This window comes from Anopheles moucheti, chromosome 2 (genome assembly GCF_943734755.1).
Source record: "Anopheles moucheti chromosome 2, idAnoMoucSN_F20_07, whole genome shotgun sequence".
Taxonomy (NCBI): Eukaryota; Metazoa; Arthropoda; class Insecta; order Diptera; family Culicidae; genus Anopheles; species Anopheles moucheti.
In genome coordinates this window covers 38,139,113-38,156,922 of record NC_069140.1, presented here as the reverse complement: position 1 = coordinate 38,156,922, position 17,810 = coordinate 38,139,113, and the positions used below count along the sequence as shown (strand labels likewise).

The window sequence follows — 17,810 nt, the reverse complement described above, 5'->3', positions numbered from 1 at the left end:
ATAGTGCCAACTGCAAATAAGTAGTGCTAGGCTTCAAGAACTTTTATCACAACAATCGAAACAAATGCGATCATTATTCATTCTGTGCAGGAAAGTGTTTTATAGTGAACAGGCAACCATAATATCTGTGATGCGGCTGCGTACAATTACGACGAGTACCGAATTGTGTGGAACTTGTTATGCCAACTTGCCGGCCGTCCGGTAAACAGCAGAGTTTTCGCTAACGAACAACAACATCCAACATTCTGCCAAGTTGCCCATACCCTCGGGCGTGCAACAAGTTGATCGCAGTAGAACGTGAAGTAATAAATAAACAAAGGGAAATAAAAGATTGCCCTGCAACCGTGCGCCGGCGAAAGGAGCAAAGCGAAAGGAAATCGTTCCAGTGGCAGAGAAAACATTCCTGCAACACAGGCCCGCAAATTGCAGGTCGGCCAGAGGCGTAGCCGGTACCCGGGATCACGGAGTGGACAGCGACCGACAGGTGGTGCCCGCGCGGTTCTGCACGTGTATCGGAACACAGCTTTCGATTTATGTTTATGCTGCCAAATGGGACGCCGGGTAAATGGGAAAAATATGTTACAATGCTTACTGGTACTGTTGTGTTGTGGTCGAGGATGTAAGGGATGAACGGGATGAACGGGAGCGTTCCAAGAAGCGGAGAGTGAATGGGTGGATGGTTTCTTTTACAGACGATCGAGTTTTCAATGCAAATGAAACAATCCATTCAAAGGGAGCTTTCCCTTTCGCACACGCCGGGAAAGCTCTGACATGCTTTCACGATATTCTCTTGAACGGTGTAAGGTTCCGTACCGATGAATTCGGTTGATTCAGTTCATGGATTATTCATCCTTCGCCGTACCGTTGAGTCCAAAATGGAAACGGTGAGGTTTCTGTGGTTCCGCACCGGAAGACTAATGCGCGTAATGGTAAAGTTTTCATAAATTTACAATAGACTACCATTTTGACAAGGTGATATAGGGTGGATTTTGTTTTGCGAAGGAATTGATACGTTCTCGCTGGCTAATGGAATCGTATTATTCGCATTTTCCGTTCACAACTTCCAGGTAACCGTGTATGGGTGTGCGTTTGTTACGATCCTAACTAACCATACATCACCAGTACTCATAGATACAAAGTAGTATATTATGTTTCAAAGTATATTTTACCGTTTGGAGCCCGGTATTGGAATATAAAAAAAAAGGCAGATCCAGACAGTAGGTCAATATATATGATCAAAGTCATATCAAAGTTATAATCATAAAAATAAAACATAGCTTATCTACAAATTTTCTCAACTATAAGAAGCGAAAATAGTACACAGATATTTGTTTAGATTTGAAACTGGTGATAGTTGTGTTTTCAGTAAATTGTAGAAAGCTTGTTGATGAGCTAAACCAGGCTAACATAATTCATTCCATCCTAATATTGCAATATTGTTTGTTTTAATGTTCCAGTTAGAAACATAATTTTGTAAACATATTTTTCTAGAGTACAAGAAAATATGCATGGTATGTGTTGGATTCTATTGTTTCCCCGTTCAAGCTGCAATTTGTGGTAAAAGTTTATGAATTAAGGTTTCTTTTAAAAATACAAATAAAATAAATTTATCAAAATTTGCAATATTCAGTGAGATTATAGCACACGGTGAAAATGGGTTGTATAACGAACTGGGTTTGCTTACAAGTAATTAATTGCATTACTGCATATATACATTTTACAATTTTTTTTACATGTTAGAAAGCTTCAGTTCTCCACGTGCAAGGCCAGATTATAAGATGGTGGATAATCAAGGTTTACTAACACCGAGGAGATTGCATAATATGTAAATAATGTATTTTGTTCAGCCATTTTGGCAAACAAATATATACATTGAAATCGAAGCTAAAGCAAAATATCCACTCGTGCACCGAGAGCTATTAAAATCTTCCATTGTATGTTGTGTTTGGTACTGTGATATTGAGCTTAATAGTTTGATCACGGCACTTTCGTTCAGAGTTGGGATCATTTTTCCTTCCCCCGTCCTGTTAGTCGTTACCAATGCAAGCAATCAGCATTTAAGATATTGCACGATAAGCACCAACAGATTGCAATATTATTACATCATTGATACACGAACTCTCTTCCTCCGAATGCTATCGGTTTGGTATGGTTTCGGAAAGGGAGATGTTCTTTTTATCGCGATCGACATGCATTTGCTTGTTGATGCGATATTGATTGCACTCGTTGCATCAATATACGTCCTCATTATCGCTTTTCCATCGTGTGATAAGATAATTTGTCTTTCGTTTAGATTATTGAGATACGTAGTGTAATGATTGATGGCGTTTAATGAATTGACACTGCCGGGATTTGATAGCTCTGTGCAAAAAATAAATTGCTGTCATCAGTATCGTGTACTGCGTGCAGCCTGATCATGTTTAAATAATCAATACTAATAATCTGTTTGTACTATTTTCTCTTTCACAGCGCTATGCAGTTAATACGGAGAAAAGTGGTGAAATCATCGTCACAGTGCAGGTAAGAAAAATGTTTCTTCACATTAAAAATCTTTTAAATAAAGTACCGTAACAAGTTAGTTACATAGCTAAAAATACTAAGGTTAACTTTGAAAATATCGTTCTCTTTTAAATCATCAGTTCATTAGATCTGTTAGATCATGTCATGTAATACGATCGGCCCTGTTGAACCGATGAAATGTGAATTAGAACGATTATAACTGTTTGTAATTTTTTGTACATTTCCCTGAAGAAATTAATGCTGGTTAGTGGTCATTTAGTGTACGGAATTTAGTTATTGATTAGTTTTATTTTGAGCTACGTCATAATAATGTTTACATTTTACGTTGATTAGGGTGTGACAAAAACAACATTAATAAACATCCTACATATTTGCACCCTTTAGCTTCTCATTCTGTTGTTCAACCGCTCGGTAAAGTGAACAAAACCAAATCGAATGGAAATAACAGGAAAACTGAATCCAAAACAAACATTTCACCTCACCAAAGGAGGTGTTCTCCTACTGACATCGATGACGTCGGAGTAAAGCAAACGCTACAACAAAACTTTCACAGGTCAAGAAAACGGTTTCCCAAACCCAACCTGCTAATGCTTCCATCTTATTTCCAGCATCATATTGCCATTATCATTTCGCAGGGAAAACTTTTCCTGCTCGCATACGAAAACTTTCCTACACCAGTTGAGTGATCTTATTGCTTTGGATCCGGTTTTTCCTGTCTCTCTTTCCTATTCGGGAACTTCCTTCAGAAGGCGTTGTTTTGGCGGTTGCACCGTTCCCTTGCTGGCCACTACCGATTGTACACGTTACGCTTAAATTAGAGCACTATCGCAAGGAATGAATAAACAAAAATGCAGGGAAAAGGGAAGAAAAGCTGTGCGCGACAAGGTTGAAGAGCTTCTGAAATGAATAAACTTGGTCGAGGGAACTTTCCACTTCCCTTGGGTCGTGTTTTCGCACTCATATTTCATTCCATTTCCGAAGCCATTTCGATCAGAAAACATCGGCTTTATCTCCGACGCGTCTTGGCGTCCTTCCCCAACAATCACTAATGGAAATCCACGATTCTGTACCTTTCCTGTTCCCCAGGGCGATCTTTCACAACAGGAAAAGCGAGCCGTCTTCCTTACCGTGCATGATCTCGGCACGAACCGTAAGTAGACCACCACTGCCTTCAAAGGATGTAGAAACCATTCACCGATATTAATGTATTCGTGGTGTGCTTTCTTTGTTCTCTACCACCCATGGACGGCGATTGTACTCGGTTCTGGCAGATTCTTCGTTCGAAGAGTTCGTCAACAGTGCGTGCATGATTGAAATCAAAGAACGGTCGTGCTTCATCCACATCGATGTACCCGGGCATGCGGATAATGCGCCCAATTTGGCCGACTCGTAAGTATTGCCTCCGGAAACTGGAATCGATGCGCAGTGTGGGAAATGAAGAGATTACAAATTAGGACGAAACTTATTGCTTTGTTACCTTTGCGGTGGTGTGCCACCGTTAGTTGCAGAAATGAATATGTTTGATTCGTGTGGATGATTAAAGGGGATTGTACAAAGTACCGGGCGTCTCCTTTTCATCGAGCAAACATGTGTTCGAAGCAGTTCAGGTCATACATTAATTAACGGATCTCATTTGAGTATGGTGTACTATAGGAAACACGCTGCTAAATGGCTACTTGATAACTTAACTAGAAAGCATTATATTTATGGATTGTATGTCATTTGTTTTTATGAGGATTTAGGTAAGAGTTGGAAAAGATACGAAAAGGTGCAAGAAACATGAGAACGACAACTTTTAACCCGTAGTTATATTGGATTTAATAGCTTTAGCAATATTATGCACAGATACAAGATAAAAAGAATAATATTTTCACTAAGTAGCCGAAAGTTTTTGTAACTCATTGCTGCAGTGAGTTAGGCCACAGCACCAAAACTTTCTTTACACCATTTTATGCTGTAGTTTCGTATCAAACAATTACCGTAAAACTCTCGTAAAACGCTACCATAAATGACAACCACCGGTGACTGACTCGAACTTGAACTGACTTTAATGGCATGTCGTCTCATTGCATTCTGCGCCAGGTTCCAGTTTCCTACGCTGCAGCTGTTGGGCGAAGAGTTGGTCACGGTGCTTGACTTCCTGCACGTGAAGTACGTGATCGGTATCGGTGAGGGTGCGGGTGCAAACGTACTGGCCCGTTTCGGACTCGCCCATCCATCCCGGTGCCTCGGGCTCATACTGATCAACGTAACCGGTTCGGCCGCGTCCGTACTGGACGTGTTCAAGACGAAGTTTATCTCGTGGAAGGGTGACGAAGTTGGCCAATCGGCCGAGGATTTCCTGCTGTATCACAAGTTTGGCTACGTAAGTATTGGACAGTTGCGTGTGAGGGAGTTATGGGAATGTTATGGGAGGGGACAAGAGGGAAAGACAAAGAGGGATCGGCGGGATTTTTTTACTTCAAGAAACACGTACAACAACGAAAAGGGTTACTACTTGTTCCCTTACCTACCCCAACCTTTCCTGGCGCCTTTACAGGACCGTTAGTTTTATTGGTGTCGTCGAGCACGAACTAGTTTTACATCAGAACACTTTTCGTAAAACGTTTTTTAAACTATTTCCTTCCCGTTTAATTGGCTTTCGATGTTTATACTATAGATGCCGCAGGGAACGCTGATGTCTCGTACATTCAGAGGCACTCGTTTCGTTGCGTTTGTTTTTAATCTAAATGTCCAGTGTTATATTGCACCCGTTAAATTACAACAACAAAAATTCCTTTCACAAATGTTCCTGTTAAAAAATCCCTGGAAATTCCGAATCAAATCAATCCTTTTCCATGCTATCGACAATCTTTTGTTTAATTTTCTTGAATGCATTTTAAATGTTTTTGAAAAATCATCATTAATCATTATTCAAACCCAAAACAAGTATCTTAAGAATGATTAGTAGTTTATAGCAATCGATAATTGAACAACCAAATAGGAAAATAGTATAGTATTCTACTAGTCACGTCATTTACAATGAGTGAAAGAAACTTATTGCAAGTATACCTTTTTTGAGTGAGTCTGACAAATTGATTTTATTTAATAGTGTTTTCTCACCATCCTTGCAAATTGAAGAATCGAATTACAGCTTGAACTTGTTTCAACATAATAAGAACACAGTATTTGCCACTCTTAAATATTAAAATTAGTTCTAGGAAAGCAAAAATGTTCATCTTTATTGTCATTACTCTCATTAAGCAACACATCATCAATCAGTTAATTTCGCACCATCATTCAATCTATCATAAATCATTTAAAAAAAACAAATATGCATTTAACGTAATTGTTTTCTTTTTCTCTTTTCACTACGTTCTTTTCGCCTTCTACTTTATCGATTCAATACTTTGCCTACGGTTGCGACAAATACATCCTTATCGGTTCAACCGCATCCTTTTCCGTTGCGATTGTTTTCTTACGTTGCGATTTGTTGGCGATAAACATACATGCCGCGATATGGTTTAATAAAAACACATGTACCATCGTTTGTTTCTTGTCGTTACAACACAACACAATTCACCATTAAACCGGTCTTATTGTTTTGGAAAACACTTCCACTCTGCTCGCGTCATGCCTTCAAACGAACCAATCGCAATTAAAATGTTAAAATAACAACGAAACACATCGCTACCTCGAAATAATAATCAACACTACAAAAACAACAACAAAAAACTCCTTCTGCAACGATCCATCTAAATATGCAACCCACGACAACTGCATCCTGCAACACAATTTCTGTTTCTGCCAACCAACCACAACCAAAATAAAACCAAACTGCTATCACGCAGGTTTTCTCCGAGGTATTTAGTGTATCCTGTTGTATTAGCTCGTACATTAGTACTGTTTTATGTTCTTGTTACCGTTGTTAAGCTTTCTAGTTCCGACTAAACGGGCTGGCAAGACTCGCTAGGAGGTGTTTAATTTTCTCGCTTTGCGTGGCTGACCATTCCGTTTGTTTATGTGGTACGCCACATCAAAATTAAAAGAAAAAAAACACACACACTTTGTAATAATGCACAACTTGTTAGAAGCATTGGATGGTTTAATGGCTGTTTGGTTTCATTGTTTGATGTTGTTTCAGTTGTTGAGGTAGAGTTGTATGTACGCTGAAGAATGATGTTTGTAGTTGGTTAAGAGTGCATAGAAATTAAAATGGAATTATGATCTTTACTATCACTAACATAAGGGCTGTTTTAATTGAATGTAAACGAAAGGATTACTAACATTTACTAATGTTTTACACACAACGAATGTGGTGTACTAAAACAACTTAAAAGAAAAAAAACTGTTTCAATTAATGTTTTGTTATCGGTACCACTAAACATACTCATCTGTGACATTAATTGTACGAAAAGTTAAGTATGTTGGATAATGAATCAACTAAACGAAAATGTTGACATATTATGCTTAATGTATGTTGTGATTCATAAAATTAAATATTATGAATTATAAAATCATCTCACATTATCTAAAAAAAAAACATTAAAAGCAGTTAGATTACAGAAACTACATTAGAATAGTTGAATAAATAGTTTAAAAAAACATTTCCGTAATAAATTCGAAGAGGTTTCTTTAGAACCCGCTTTCATTCCAACTGTAAGCTTCTGTTAGATTGAGCCAGTATTCTTCAAACCGCAATTAAACTTGCCAAGAATAGCTCACCTCAAGAACGTTGTTAAGCGTTGGCCTGTGTTGGAACGGTAGCTCGCGAATGGAATCGTTGGAGCCGTATGTTAGATGTTGTGTTAGCTGTTAGCTGCAGCGTAGCATTGTATTAATTCTATCCGTTCCTTACACAACCCCGCTGTCCTTTAGCGCCTCCGTAGTTCATCACTCGGTCTTTTGCGAGTGTTTATAAAGCGTTATCAAAACGCATCCGTTCTAATGCTTTCTGTTCTGTACCCTTGCTCTTCCGTCCAACAACCGTACCTGACCCTGATGCCCAACAGCAACTGGTGGGTGACAATCCGGACAAGGAGAAGATTGTGTCCGAGTTCCAGAGCCGCCTGCACAGCTCGCTGAACAGCAAAAATCTAAAGCAATACGTCAAAGCATTTATGTCGTGAGTAGACTACAGTACACCAAAACCGCGATCGCTACTGCCATTATGTATGATGTTGTTTGTTTGTTTTTCAAACATCTAGACGCAAAGATTTACCTCTGAAGAACTGTAAGGTTGATTTGCTGCTGATCACTGGTATTATGAGCCCGTACGCTAGTGTCGTCGAGAAGCTGTACAAGGATCTGAACAAGGAGAAGGTCACACTGCTCAAGGTGGAACGAGCTGGCGACGTGTTGGCCGATGCTGTAAGTATTTTACGGAACACACTGAACACACCCGGACATTCCGCAGTGATCGATGTTTTCAACTACTCTTGCCTTTTCATCAACAGCCCGCCAAAGTGGCTCAGTCCATTCTGCTGTTCTGCAAGGGCCAGGGTTTGCTAACCTCGGTGGCGATGCCCGGTGTCGATCGGAACCGTGCGTTCTCGACCAGCTCCGGCGGTTCAACCGAAGGATCGACCGGTGCGAGACGTCTGTCCCGTGGCATGTCCATGGAGGACTACGATAAGCCCAACATTCGACGACTAAGCGTTACGATCAACGAGCAGTTACCACCGATCAAGAAATAGAACGAGCTGATACGGTCGAGTAACGCCGGTGCAGAAATAGACGAAGAGGAGCCGGACGGAGCGGAAGACGAGTGAGGACGGACTTTGTCTTTTGCTACGGTTCACTATTTCCTGTGGCCACTCGATAGTGTTGCGTAAGTGGAGGCGTGATCGCAATAACACGCGGCAAACGATATCAGTTTCGCTAAAAAGTTCGAATTTTCTACAACAAAACAAAACAAAACCACCATTTTTAAACAAACAAACAACAAAAACTAGACATAAAACAATATCTACTTCCCACAACAAGAAAAAACCTAACGTAGAGAAAGTATATGAAACCACCAAACGATTAGCGCATAAAACACATACACTACTCCCTGGGAAAATGTTTTTTATCTATAAATGTAGACCACAAACAGTCAAAGGACCTTTGTAACCTCAGAACCAAAACAAATCGTTAAAAACAACACTGTGGCTTGCTTTATTGTAATCGAAACAAAACAAAATATAAACAGTGCATCGTAAACCCAAAACGCTCTCATGGCACAATTTCAACTGTAGTGAAAACATAGCAATATCTTGTAAGGCTTTATGTCGGGTTGAAGTCTTTGCGTGCATAGCGTGCGCATTGCCCGTAGCGCTAGTTTTCAGAATCATCCAGGCGAGCAATTCACTTCTACGTGGCTACTGATGCTGCTTCAATTTGATAGCGATATATTCGTACGTAACGATTTGTATGATTTCTAGAGCCTATATATACACTCACACACTCGTAAACAAACTTACTATACAGCAGAAGTATATATACAACTATTTAAAAATGGGCCACTCTAGGGGCCACGTTTGATCGTAGAAGAGAGAGATAAAGAAAGAGAGAGCGGAAGTGAGAAAGAACGGAAGAGTGGAAGAGAATGCAGTAACAGAGAAGAAAGGAAAATGGTATAATAACTCGTAACATATAGTAAGTAGCGAACGGAACCATCGTTGAAACGTTTCATCTTCATAACATAATAAGAAGGATAAAAGGACAGAGAAGGAAGCGAAAATCTACCAAAAAAAACATTAAACTATACACAAAAATATATACATGAAGCCTATATTTTGTCTCTTATTTTTGTACCTTGAATGATACGATGACTGTGGCAATGCAAAAAAAGGAGAAATCTACAGCACATAACAAAGACAGCAAACGGAGCAAACACTCACGCAGCCGAAAGAAGATAGAACGCATAAAAGTCTTTCTAAGTATTCCTTGATGTCATAAGAAAATAAGCAACAAAACAAATAAAAAACGAAGCCAAATGGAAAGAAGGAGAAAATGAAAACATAGCAGACAAACAGAAAAGGGAGAGAGAGAGAGAGAGAGAGAGAGTAAAAAACAGTGATTCAAAAGCCAACACAAAATAACAAAATATGCCAACAGTGTTTGATGCGTAAAAGTTTAGACAAAGGACGGAAATATTAACGAACAAACCACAAACAAACCGGTAGTAGCTCTATTCGAAACAAAGTGCTGACGCTTGGTTGGGAAAGGTAGAAAAGAATGCAAAAACAAAGAAATTGCGCCGGGAACGCAAATTTATAGACAAACACTCGTAAAAAAAATGAATTCTCCCTTTTAGGAAAAACGGGCTGACGTTGACGTTAGACGTTCCTCGTAAAGAGAGCAGCGAACGAAGGGAATACAGCTTCATTTTACGATCGTTCACGTTGCAAAGCGTGATCGGGAGACAGTAACACTAGAGGAAGCACTAGCAACCATGTGTTCTATTGGATCTAAGTTTAAATGATTCGGCTAATGGTTTAAAAATTGAAAACGAAAACAAATTATGTGTGACTAAAAAAAAGAGGTAAAAGCACCAGCTAAACAGCTAAATTCATACGCGGAGTTTGATGCTGTTTGGCGAAGTTATATGTAGATGAGGGATGATTCACATCCAAGGATGGATAAAAATCGATGAATACCAGCACCGATCGTGTAACGAGGATACAATCCTCAAAAAAAAAAAACAAAAGCAAAAATCCATGTTCTGCTAATTAAAACCAATAATCATTGCAAACCATAACATGCGAGCGCGTTAAGCCAAACCTTCTAAATGCAAATATTAGCATCTTACTTAGTGAATATAGTTGACGAAAATGTGTGTGACCATGCGTTGTTTGTTGTTTCATTCGGGAGCGCGGACGGGCAAGCTAATATTCCGCGATGTCATTCTGTGTGTCTGCAAAAGGGTACCAAACGGAGAGAATATAAAATAATCGAAACCCTTCAAGCGTTCCAGCCCAACACAAACGAACCTGTTTGGCCTGCCTCGCGATAGTCCATCTCGAGACTGGCGAGATTTTCTCGGGCTTCGTTAAACTCGTACAGCTCCATACCCTCGCCGAGGTACCAGTGGACGAACGCACGCTTCCGGTACATCATGTCGAACTTCTCGTCAATGTTGCTCCACGCGTCCGAAATGGCCTTCCGGGAGGCGAGCATCGTTACGGACCGTCGTACGGGCGCTAGGTCACCGCTGGGTGCCATTTTCGGGGCCATGGAATTGATACCGATCTGTAACGAGCGGTGGTTGCGTTAGTTGGACTCGAAATCTGCCCGTTACTTACCACGTCTAACCTTGAACCCTGTGGGACACCAATCGACGAACTGTACACTGCGTGTGGCCTTGATGCTTGCAATGGCTTCATTTATGTCTTTCGGAAGTATGTGGCCGCGATAGAGCAAACAGCATGCCATGTATTTGTCACATCCCGCCAGTCCACATCGCACCATCTGCGAGTCCAGTTGAAACAATTGTTTCGTTAGCGCTCCAATGTCAAGTTCTAGAACGGAAAAGCAGATTTCACAGGAAATGCATTTATGAAATTCGGGCAACTCAGCATCCCGTGCGTTATTATGTAGCTTACTTTCGTGATTCACATTTTCGCAGGAAATAATAGGAGCAAATGATATCACCGGGAAATGTAGCCTGGGATATGGGACCAGATTGGTTTGAAATTCGCTCATGTCTACATTAAGATCTCCTCCAAAACGCAATGAAGCCGTCACTCCCGACACAACCTGGCTGATGAGCTGGTTCAAGTTCGCATAACTAGGTCTTACAATCGACAACCTACAATTGGAATCGAAATAAACACAAAATCAATGCACTTCATATTAATCAACCCTCAATTCTTATCCTACCTTGCGCTGCAAATGTTGTAAATCGCTTGATTGTCCATCAAAAACGCACACTCCATACAGCTCATCGTCCGGTGTGTCACAAACACAGTATTGTACGGTTCGACTACGCTTGTGCAGAGATACGGCGAAGGATACACCGAGAACGATAGGCGACACTTTCGCGGGAACTCCTCCGCAAACTCCTGGAGCAGATGGGCCGCAACTCCCGACCCGGTACCGCCACCGCACGAGTGATATAAAATCATGCCCTGCAAGTTGTCCGCATCTTCCGCAATCTGTCGCACGGCTTCCATCGCTCCGGTCAGCGTAGTGTGCGATAGTGTGTAGTACCCACGGGCATAGTTGTTGGCGGCATCTTCCTTACCGCGTATCAGATACTCCGGATTAAACAGTTCACCTATGTCGGCTGTTTGTAGTTGATCTGTGTGTGTCAAAGGTAAATGGAGATAAAACCCTCAAAAGCTAGTTGTTCTCGTATGCATACCTATCACCATTGGTTCGGTGTCGATAAATATAGCCCTCGGTACATAGCGTCCTTCACCGTTATCCGAGTAGAATGTGGGACATTCGGTGAACGAAGCGTCCTTACCGTCCTTTTCGATTCCTATCCGTTGTCCGTCCCTGCCAATGCCATGCTCCAAACCGTACTGCGCCCAGATAGCTTCACCCATTTGAATTCCGGCCTGTCCGATGTGGATGGACAGTGTTTCCCGATTACGCCGTGGCTAAGTAAAGATATTGTTAATTTGGGTTGCACCTTGTGTAAAGCAAGTATTACTATTACTGTATTATGTACCATTTGTGTTTAAAATTTGAACTTTTTTTACGTTTTAATATTTTGTTTTAGTTTTCGATTCAATATCTTCTCATTGCTTTACAAAGAATTTTGTAACTGTTTTGTTTTTTGCTTTTATATATAAACGACTGCTATGATGTTTGATGCAGCATTATGTTATAAGAATTTATTTCGTAGTATTTATACTTTCTTATCTTTAATCTAATGTACAAAAAGCAGTTCTACATTAGCGAATAAAAGTTTTAGCTTCTAAAAGATTCTAGAGCCAAAGGATCCGTTTGAGATTTGAATCCCTATAATTTCAATAATATGGTTTACCTTCAGTTTAACTGTTAATTAATCATTAGAATAAAGTTACACCACCCACCATGGTTCCCTGTGTTGAACGTGCATATCGAGCACTAAATTTACTTTGCGATCTTCGCCAGGTTCCTTTCTACTGTTTCACTATATCAAAATATCCTTTACGGCTAGCATGGCGCAGCACACCCACTAACCGTTTGTCTACCTTTTCCCCACCACAAACCATTGTCCAGTGGGCCAACTCCGTCGAGTGTACATCTCGCGCAAAATGATACGATAACTGTTCGCATTCCTCCTCCGGACACATCATCCATGGTAGAAAGTGTAATGTTATAATCACTCCATATATTGCATGCTGCTTGAAATGTTCCAGAAAAGGTTCTAGACGATACGGATCTAGCAAAGTGTCTCCTTTCGATACATTCAAAATTGCCGCGAGACTATCGAAAAGTGTGGTATGATATTCTAGCACCAACTCATCCCAACATCTGTCGCGCAGATTCTCCGTCATGCTCATATACATGAAGAACGTCAAGTCGATCACAGGGGTTGCGAAACGATTCTCCTGAAAATCGAACATTTTCAATCCGATCGGTTTACCGTTGGCATCCGTCCGGAATAGCACATTGTTACGGTTATAGTCACCGTGCAGAATGACCGAGAATACGTCGTCTTTGCGTAGTAAATCCTGCATCAACCGTATTGGAGTGGCCTCGTAACGACGACGCATGTTTTCGATGTCTTCCTTGAAACCAATGCTGTCCAGCTGTTCGGGGTGTGTGTCCAGATACTTGTACAATCTGTTTGCACCCAGCCTTAGCAATACATCGTAACTGGTGAATGTTTTATCACCGGACACATAGTCCAACGGAACAATTCCGTCAATCAGGGTTGCTAATCGCTCGTCCTTTCGGATACGCATCGCGTACGTACACGCATGAAACGATGCAATATGCCGTGCCATCAGGCGCAGATGGTCTTCCTCCAGATCCAACCGGGGTCCCGCTTTGTAGCCGAATGGCGAAATGTCTTCCAGCACTAGTATAGTTTCATACTGATCGCTGTACGTTGGAAAGTGGCCCGCTTCTCCGTAATACACCTTCGGACACCAGCCTCCGGCCAGGCCGCTTTCGGTCGTGTCCAGCAGCTCTTGGAACACGGGCAACACCTCCGTGTAGATGTAGATTTCGTTGGTGAACTGTGTCTTTCCCATGGATGATTCACGGAACTCATCACTTCCCTTCATCACTTTTACCATCAGATTCAGTATTCTCGTGTCACTAAAATTTAAGAAGTTTCTTTAAATGCTTTCTTCCATCACTAAGCCCACGATGAAAGCACTTACCTTCTGTCCTTGCTTTCGTAGTTGAACGATAACTTGTGGATTGTCGACATAAAACCATCCAAATGGTCAGGTGTTGTTAGCTTTACACCCGAAAACGATCCCTCGCCATCCAATTCCGGACAGTAAAGCAGAATTCTTCGTGGCAGCTCGCTGGTGAGAAAAGCTGCTTTGCGGTCCATGATTTCGTATGATATTCACCAATGGAAACGCGAAGCAACTTGAACAACTGGATGGAAAAAATGAAACCCGCAATGCGTGATAAGCCAACACGTTCTGTTTGTTCTTCTTTCGTATATTCACAAAGCGCAATGAACAACTGCCAGCTTATCTGTTTCCGATTGCAATGGTTTGCGAATGTTTTGCTAGGTGGTTTGTTTTGAAGATCTGTGCAAGCTGTCAAACCATGAGCCACAGTTCATCTTTACCACAGACAAACAGGACTGCTAGCGGCACCTACATGTGAAAAATAAACGCACCTATCTTTTACTTCAGTTCAAATTTAAAATAAACTGCAGATCGGAATAATATTTATTAAGAAAAGAATTGAAATGTTCACGTAGAATTAATGACGTTTAATGTTAATGAAAAAGTTTCAACACCGTAAATAAACTTTCGAAATATAGCAGAGAAATATTAATGTTCGAACATTTTAATCGAAATTGACTCTTAAAGCGAGACAACAGAATATAACTATCAATAATGTTATTACAGAAAAAAAAATCAGCCTTAGTTCTATCCAAACGACTGTAGTTGTAGTTACACGTCGCGCAGTGGAGGATCAATCCCCTTGGAGGCCCGGGGCGGAATTTTTAAAGGGGTGCCTATAATTTTGCTACGGCATTGTCGGTGTTAGGGAGTTGTACTTCAACCATGATTTAACAACACCAGCAAAGTCTCGGAAAGAAAGCTCCCTTGCGTACACCTCAGAGATCTGTTGCGTAGCCCTGTAAACGGGCCTAGTAAGCTAGTCTATAAATATGTGACTTTAAAGTATAAACGAAATTGCACCAGGATTTCCGAATGTATAGTACCAGGAGAGCATCCACGGAAGAGGTAGCTCCTGGTACTGCGCCGTAAGGTATGCAATCAACTTGCAATGCAATGCGCCGAAAGGTATGCAATGTTTATACACCAACTTTCCATACAAACCAGCTATTTTCAAATTTCCGATACCAGGAGAGCATGTTTTTCAAGAGGTAACACCTGGTATCAGCCGAGCAAGCACAAATCACGCGCTTCTTGGTAGATGCAGTCCCAAGTTGTTGCATGTAAGATGTTGCATGTAAGATGTTGCATGAAAGATGTTGCGCAACATATGTTGCGCGACATATGTTGCATGTCCGATGCTGTGCAACATATGTTGCGCAACATGTGTTGTGCAACATGTGTTGTGCAACATCCTGGTACTCGGCTGGTACCAGGTGTTACCTCTTGAAAAACATGCTCTCCTGGTATCGGAAATCTGAAAACAGCTGGTTTGTATGGAAAGTTAGTGTTTAAACATTGCATTCCTTTAGACGGGCAAAATTACCAGGTGTCACCTCTTCCGTGGATGCTCTCCTGGTACTATACATTCGAAAACTGGAAGTTTTCGATGAAATTTTTCACGACCAACGGAAAATGTTAGTGTTTAAAAATTGCATACCTTTCGGCGGATTTCGAGCAAAATTGCTGTACTAGGTGCTACCTCTTCCGTGGATGCTTTCCTGGTATCGCAAATCTGAAAACAGTTGGTTTTGTATGAAATTTCGTACCACTCGATGGAAAGTTTGAGCGAGAGATGAGGAATACTTCGCACTGGCGATCGTTCTTACGTGTTTGATAGTATGCAATAGCAATAGTGATGGGCAAATTTGTCCCAAGCTGCAAATGTCACCTCGTGAAAAACATGCTCTACTGGTATCGGAAATCTGAAAACAATTGTGTGCGCGGCTTCGGTATAGTGGTTTTCACCGTACAGTGGGATACACAATGTTAAACAATATACTAAACAATAAATAAACAAAAAAATCGAAATTCACAACTTAGTAACTCGCTCATTCTGTATTGCAAAATGTATGACAGGTGATTACCCCTCACAATGCGTCAGAGAATGAGCGATCTCCCGCCAGGATATGCAATATGCGGCATATTCACGTGGAGTAATTTGATTGGATGAATTTTCCTCTGCATTCGGCTCCATCTGGGGATCATTCTCATTGATGACGCACCACTATCTGTGTTTGCCCCTTGCTCGATTGTTTCGACTGTCTTCCTCGGCGGTGTATCTTAAACATACCATGAGTCCAACCGGCTTCACCCCGTGGAAACAGGATCGGGTACTGTAGTGGACGCATCATCAGGTTGGTCTCATACACTGACCTTAAGGATCCTGTAGCACGATGATGCAGCACAATCTCCCGTGTATTTTCCGTGCTACCGGTGATATCGTCACAAACACACATTACCCATCTCACCTGCAGTCGGTGTGTTGTTCCGGCACTGGTCAATACCTGGTGTACGTGAAAGGAGGCAAAGGTGCAGTTCATCGCGAACAGACATGCGTTCATACGTATGACTGAACATCCGTGTTAGTGGATTGCGTGTAATAAATACCCAGAATGCAGGATGGACAATATCGATTAACTTCAGCACCAACTACTGGTGCTTGAGTGTTTTGTTAAGCTAAGTTAAGATCGAAGAAGTATAACTGAGTGTTGCATGGTGAATCTCCCGGAAGCACAGCGAGCGAACCAATTCGATGGCAAAGTGTTCCTTGGATGCTGTAGTTGTAAAATGCAGCTTCTCAAAGTTGGCGCACGTATGATTGTACCTCCATTTAGAAGAGTACTGATACAGTGGTAACTGGTGTTGGTGGTGATATAGCCGGTTCCGATATTGTATTCGAAGATGGTGATGGCCCTGGCGGACCATTTGAAGAAGATGATTAGGGGCGGCCCAGCGGCGGATCAAACGGTAGGCGGAGTAGACCCCTTATTGCGCTTTTCGCCTTGTCTCATTTCAAGTCCCCTCAATGTCCCCCTTCCCTCCTGCATCGTTTTTAAAATTGGAGGCCCCAACTATAATTCCGCCCTGGGCCTCCAAGGGGATTGATCCTCCACTGACCGGTAATAAATTTATATTAATATGATTTATACCATCCACTATAGCTGGAGAACGGTGGGCAATTGGGTGAGCCTGTTAGTTATTTCTCCTTCCTTTCCGTTGCTTTTTTATCGAACCATAGTGCAATGCAACCAGCTGATGTCTTTTTACCATCAAGCACTTCATTTGTGACGCGACAAAAAAAAAGTAGAGACCCAGGCATAACCCGAATTGGCATGGCATTAAAGATTAGACGGTATTGGAGCCTCTTTTTTTCGACCTCGCATACAATCGTCAGACATAAAAAATGGGGTTCAAATTGGCCGGCGTGGAAAATAAAAATCCGATCGCGTTCCTATCGCACTTAACGCAGCCAGCATCGCCGTGGAACGTTAACCGAGACATCGTTCCGTGTCGCATGATTTATGGTGCAGCTTAAATGCCGACCATAAATCCATGAACCACAACAATCGACAATATTGGCACGCAGGTGATCAGAACGATTCGACAATTGAGCGCCCCGGAAATTGAGATACCCGACTCTGTTCCTTCCTTCCGGGTGGCCGGGTACGGGTAACCGGAAGCGGGTTCGTTCCGGTTCAATTTGTCCGTGTGGCGAACACATAGCCAACCCAGCACGACCATCATGCACCCTTTATGATGTCTAATCTCTCGGTTCCGGCAGTAGTGTGCGTGTGTTTTTTCTCTGTACGGTTGTACATTGATAGACGACCGGGATGGATACACCTGTGAAGGGATGCGATTTATGCACACCCTCTGACCGGAAGGAAGATTGTCCGTTACGCCTGGATAACGGTTCGTTGCTAGATTACACCCTTCGGACGGGCGGCGGATCAACAGCTCGTTCCGGATGTTCGGTCACTCGTACCTACTCATGTTGTACACGTTAATTTTGAT

At 41.7% G+C, this 17,810-nt stretch overlaps 3 protein-coding genes across 4 annotated transcripts in view; 1 reads left to right on the top strand and 2 right to left on the bottom strand.

The window, feature by feature from the left end:
* Positions 1 to 10,245, top strand: part of LOC128299310 (uncharacterized protein ZK1073.1) — a 37,684-nt gene extending 27,439 nt beyond the window's left edge. For both annotated transcript variants that reach the window (XM_053035231.1, XM_053035230.1), the window contains exons 3-9: positions 2,470 to 2,520; positions 3,607 to 3,670; positions 3,792 to 3,909; positions 4,603 to 4,885; positions 7,512 to 7,624; positions 7,707 to 7,869; positions 7,956 to 10,245. In XM_053035231.1, coding sequence (XP_052891191.1) covers positions 2,470 to 2,520; positions 3,607 to 3,670; positions 3,792 to 3,909; positions 4,603 to 4,885; positions 7,512 to 7,624; positions 7,707 to 7,869; positions 7,956 to 8,195 — 1,032 coding nt within the window. In that variant the 3' untranslated portion in view covers positions 8,196 to 10,245. The remainder of the gene's footprint in view (positions 1 to 2,469; positions 2,521 to 3,606; positions 3,671 to 3,791; positions 3,910 to 4,602; positions 4,886 to 7,511; positions 7,625 to 7,706; positions 7,870 to 7,955) is intronic.
* A 201-nt stretch (positions 10,246 to 10,446) lies between these two features.
* LOC128309491 (tubulin alpha-3 chain-like) lies at positions 10,447 to 12,163 on the bottom strand. Its single transcript, XM_053045900.1, has 6 exons — positions 12,149 to 12,163; positions 11,849 to 12,089; positions 11,365 to 11,785; positions 11,088 to 11,293; positions 10,798 to 11,003; positions 10,447 to 10,734 (listed from the first exon to the last, which is right to left on the bottom strand). Exons 1-6 carry the CDS (start codon positions 12,161 to 12,163, stop codon positions 10,447 to 10,449), a joined length of 1,377 nt encoding a protein of 458 aa, XP_052901860.1.
* A 176-nt stretch (positions 12,164 to 12,339) lies between these two features.
* LOC128297546 (uncharacterized) lies at positions 12,340 to 14,118 on the bottom strand. Its single transcript, XM_053033216.1, has 2 exons — positions 13,809 to 14,118; positions 12,340 to 13,743 (listed from the first exon to the last, which is right to left on the bottom strand). Exons 1-2 carry the CDS (start codon positions 13,985 to 13,987, stop codon positions 12,597 to 12,599), a joined length of 1,326 nt encoding a protein of 441 aa, XP_052889176.1. The 5' UTR covers positions 13,988 to 14,118; the 3' UTR covers positions 12,340 to 12,596.
* Positions 14,119 to 17,810: the final 3,692 nt, after the last annotated feature.

What these genes read in the sequence shown, in the direction of transcription:
- LOC128309491 (XM_053045900.1), bottom strand. An exon ending in CACCGAACCAATGGTGATAG is followed by an intron (nt 11,786 to 11,848) that starts GTATGCATACGA and finishes TGACACACACAG; the next exon opens with ATCAACTACAAACAGCCGAC. An exon ending in TACAACATTTGCAGCGCAAG is followed by an intron (nt 11,294 to 11,364) that starts GTAGGATAAGAA and finishes TTCCAATTGTAG; the next exon opens with GTTGTCGATTGTAAGACCTA.
- LOC128297546 (XM_053033216.1), bottom strand. Translation starts at nt 13,987, where the DNA reads ATGGACCGCAAAGCAGCTTTTCTCACCAGCGAGCTGCCACGAAGAATT. An exon ending in TACGAAAGCAAGGACAGAAG is followed by an intron (nt 13,744 to 13,808) that starts GTAAGTGCTTTC and finishes CTTAAATTTTAG; the next exon opens with TGACACGAGAATACTGAATC.